The sequence below is a fragment of the Pelmatolapia mariae genome, linkage group LG23 (genome assembly GCF_036321145.2).
Source record: "Pelmatolapia mariae isolate MD_Pm_ZW linkage group LG23, Pm_UMD_F_2, whole genome shotgun sequence".
In the NCBI taxonomy this organism is placed as follows: domain Eukaryota; kingdom Metazoa; phylum Chordata; class Actinopteri; order Cichliformes; family Cichlidae; genus Pelmatolapia; species Pelmatolapia mariae.
In genome coordinates, this window is record NC_086246.1 from 2,491,427 (window position 1) to 2,493,801 (window position 2,375).

The 2,375-nt window shown below is 45.8% G+C and overlaps 1 protein-coding gene across 1 annotated transcript; it reads right to left on the reverse strand.

Annotated features, from left to right (window-relative positions):
- Nucleotides 1-380: 380 nt before the first annotated feature.
- LOC134621111 (uncharacterized) lies at nt 381-1,688 on the reverse strand. Its single transcript, XM_063467557.1, has 4 exons — nt 1,586-1,688; nt 1,159-1,441; nt 849-1,031; nt 381-548 (listed from the first exon to the last, which is right to left on the reverse strand). Exons 1-4 carry the CDS (start codon nt 1,675-1,677, stop codon nt 381-383), a joined length of 726 nt encoding a protein of 241 aa, XP_063323627.1. The 5' UTR covers nt 1,678-1,688.
- Between the last annotated feature and the right edge of the window lie 687 nt (nt 1,689-2,375).

Consider the following 2,375-nt stretch of genomic DNA (forward strand, 5'->3'; position numbering starts at 1 on the left):
GATTGCTAAAACACATTTCTTGAAACTACGCCTCATATCCGCACAACAGTAAACACAAATCCATAACATCTCACTCAATTCCCCAAACATCCTATTTCCAGGTCAAAATGAAGCTCTACACCCAAAACTATTCACTCCTGCTGAAAAACCGAACTTTGCCCTCAGACATCAAACACAAGCCCTCAAAAACACACACACTACAACAGAGTTTTGCACACTGGTACAATTAATTCAAAACAATAGTTCCAAAACAATTAGGTTGCTTATGGTTCTCCCCTTCAAAACCCTTGTCACATGATAAACACAAAAGACGCAACCAATGTATGTACAGTGGCACATTGTCATTCATGTACTATACAGTACAACACACACCAGAAACATTATCCCACCACAGCATCTTGTCTTTGGTATGGGTCAGGCCAGAGAATCTCATCCACATCACAGGCTATATTGGCCCCAGCCAGGCAGCGGGGGTAAAATCCTCTTGCATGCCTGATCCACCCCTGGCATGCATCTACTGATATGTCTAGGCAGGCCTCTTCCATGGCCTGAAGGAGGTGAACACGGACATAAGGTTCTCGGTCATACACTTTCCACCGCCATGCCGAAAATAACTCCTCTATCGGGTTTAGAAAGGGGGAGTATGCAGGCAGAAAGATATTAGAAAACCTTGGGTTATTGGTAAACCAGTCACGAACCAGAGCAGCGCGATGGAAGCTGACGTTATCCCACACAACAACGTAGTGAGGCTGCTCTGGCTGTGCTGGTTCCCTGTAGTCCAGCTGGAACATATGTTGTCTTAAACCATCAAGAAAAGCAAGGCGGTGTACGGCATGGCGGTGGAGTACCCCTCGTTGGCTGATGGCTGCGCACATAGTGACATTCCCCCCACGCTGACCAGGGACATTTACAATAGCCCGATGGCCAATTATGTTCCTCCCCCTTCTCCTTCTTTTGGTCAGGTTAAAACCTGCCTCATCCACAAAGATCATTTCATGGGGAACAGGCCGTCCTTCAATCTCAAAGATTCTCTGCAAAACACATAACACAGTAGCGTCAATCGGTACCCTGAACCAAAGTTCAAGAGTGCTGAAATGGCAGCATAAACTGCCATGCTGTGATGGTACACAATACCTTATACAGTATCAAAACTCATACCTGAACATATTCCACACGTTGGTTTTTCACTCTGTCAGAGTTTCGTTCGAAAGGGACTCGGTATGCCTGTTTCATCCGGAATTGATTCTTTCGGAGGATGCGGTCAATTGTGGAGAGGCTGATGGCATTTATGCCTCGAAAAAGATGATCATCCTCAATCACTCTCCTTTGAATCTCTTGCAGGCGGATTACATTATTTGCAATTACCATGTTTACAAGTTCCCTCTCTTGCTCCTCCGACAAAAGCCTTAACCTGCCTCCACCAGGTGGTCGTCTCTGTGTCCTACAAAAATAGAAGCACTCATTACTGTAACTGTCACACATTCATTTTACAGGAAAATAATGGAAACATACTGAAACTCAAGACACATAAATTCAGTAACTTAAACGTTACTGTACAAAGCAGTCTTACTGCAAGTACACCTACCTGTTTTCCTCCCTGAAGGTTCTGATGATGGAGGCAACAGTGAAGCGACTCAAATTTGGTTGTACTCGTTGCCCAGCCTCCCTCATAGTCATCCCATGGACAAGGACATGGCCAACTAAAGTGGCTCGAATTTCATCCGAGACTGACTGTCTTCGTGCCCTTGCTCTTCCCCTTCCTTGTCGCCGTCGTTCTCCACCTCCACCTCCTTCACCACCTCCTCCTCCTCTTCCTCCACGTCCTCCTCCTTCACCACGTCCTCTTTCTCCACCACGTCCTCCTCTTTCACCACGTCCTCCTCCTTCACCACGTCCTCTTTCTCCACCTCCTCCTCCTCTTCCACCACGTCCTCCTCCTTCACCACGTCCTCTTTCTCCACCACGTCCTCCTCTTTCACCACGTCCTCTTTCTCCACCACATCCTCTTCCTTTGCATCTCTTTGGATCCATTGTTTCAAACCTGAATGAGCTGACTTTGGCCCTTTTATCTATACATCGCAGGTTCTGATTGGTGTGTGCTAAATTTTGACTCCTAGTGTTTCCACCTGGTTAATTGTGTGCTAATTGGGCTCAAGCTATGCTGACTTACGTTAACATTATTGCATGCTAGTGCTTTCTACATGACTACATGGTGTAAGCACTGTAAAATGTAGGGATTTGTGTGTAGAGTTTTGCAGTACCAGTTCACCAAATTTGAGTCATGTGTCAAAGCAGGGAATAGTGTTTATAGTTCAGGGAAATGGGTGAGCTTTTTGACCAATAGCGTTTATGGTTTTGAAATTTTAGTTTAGAGG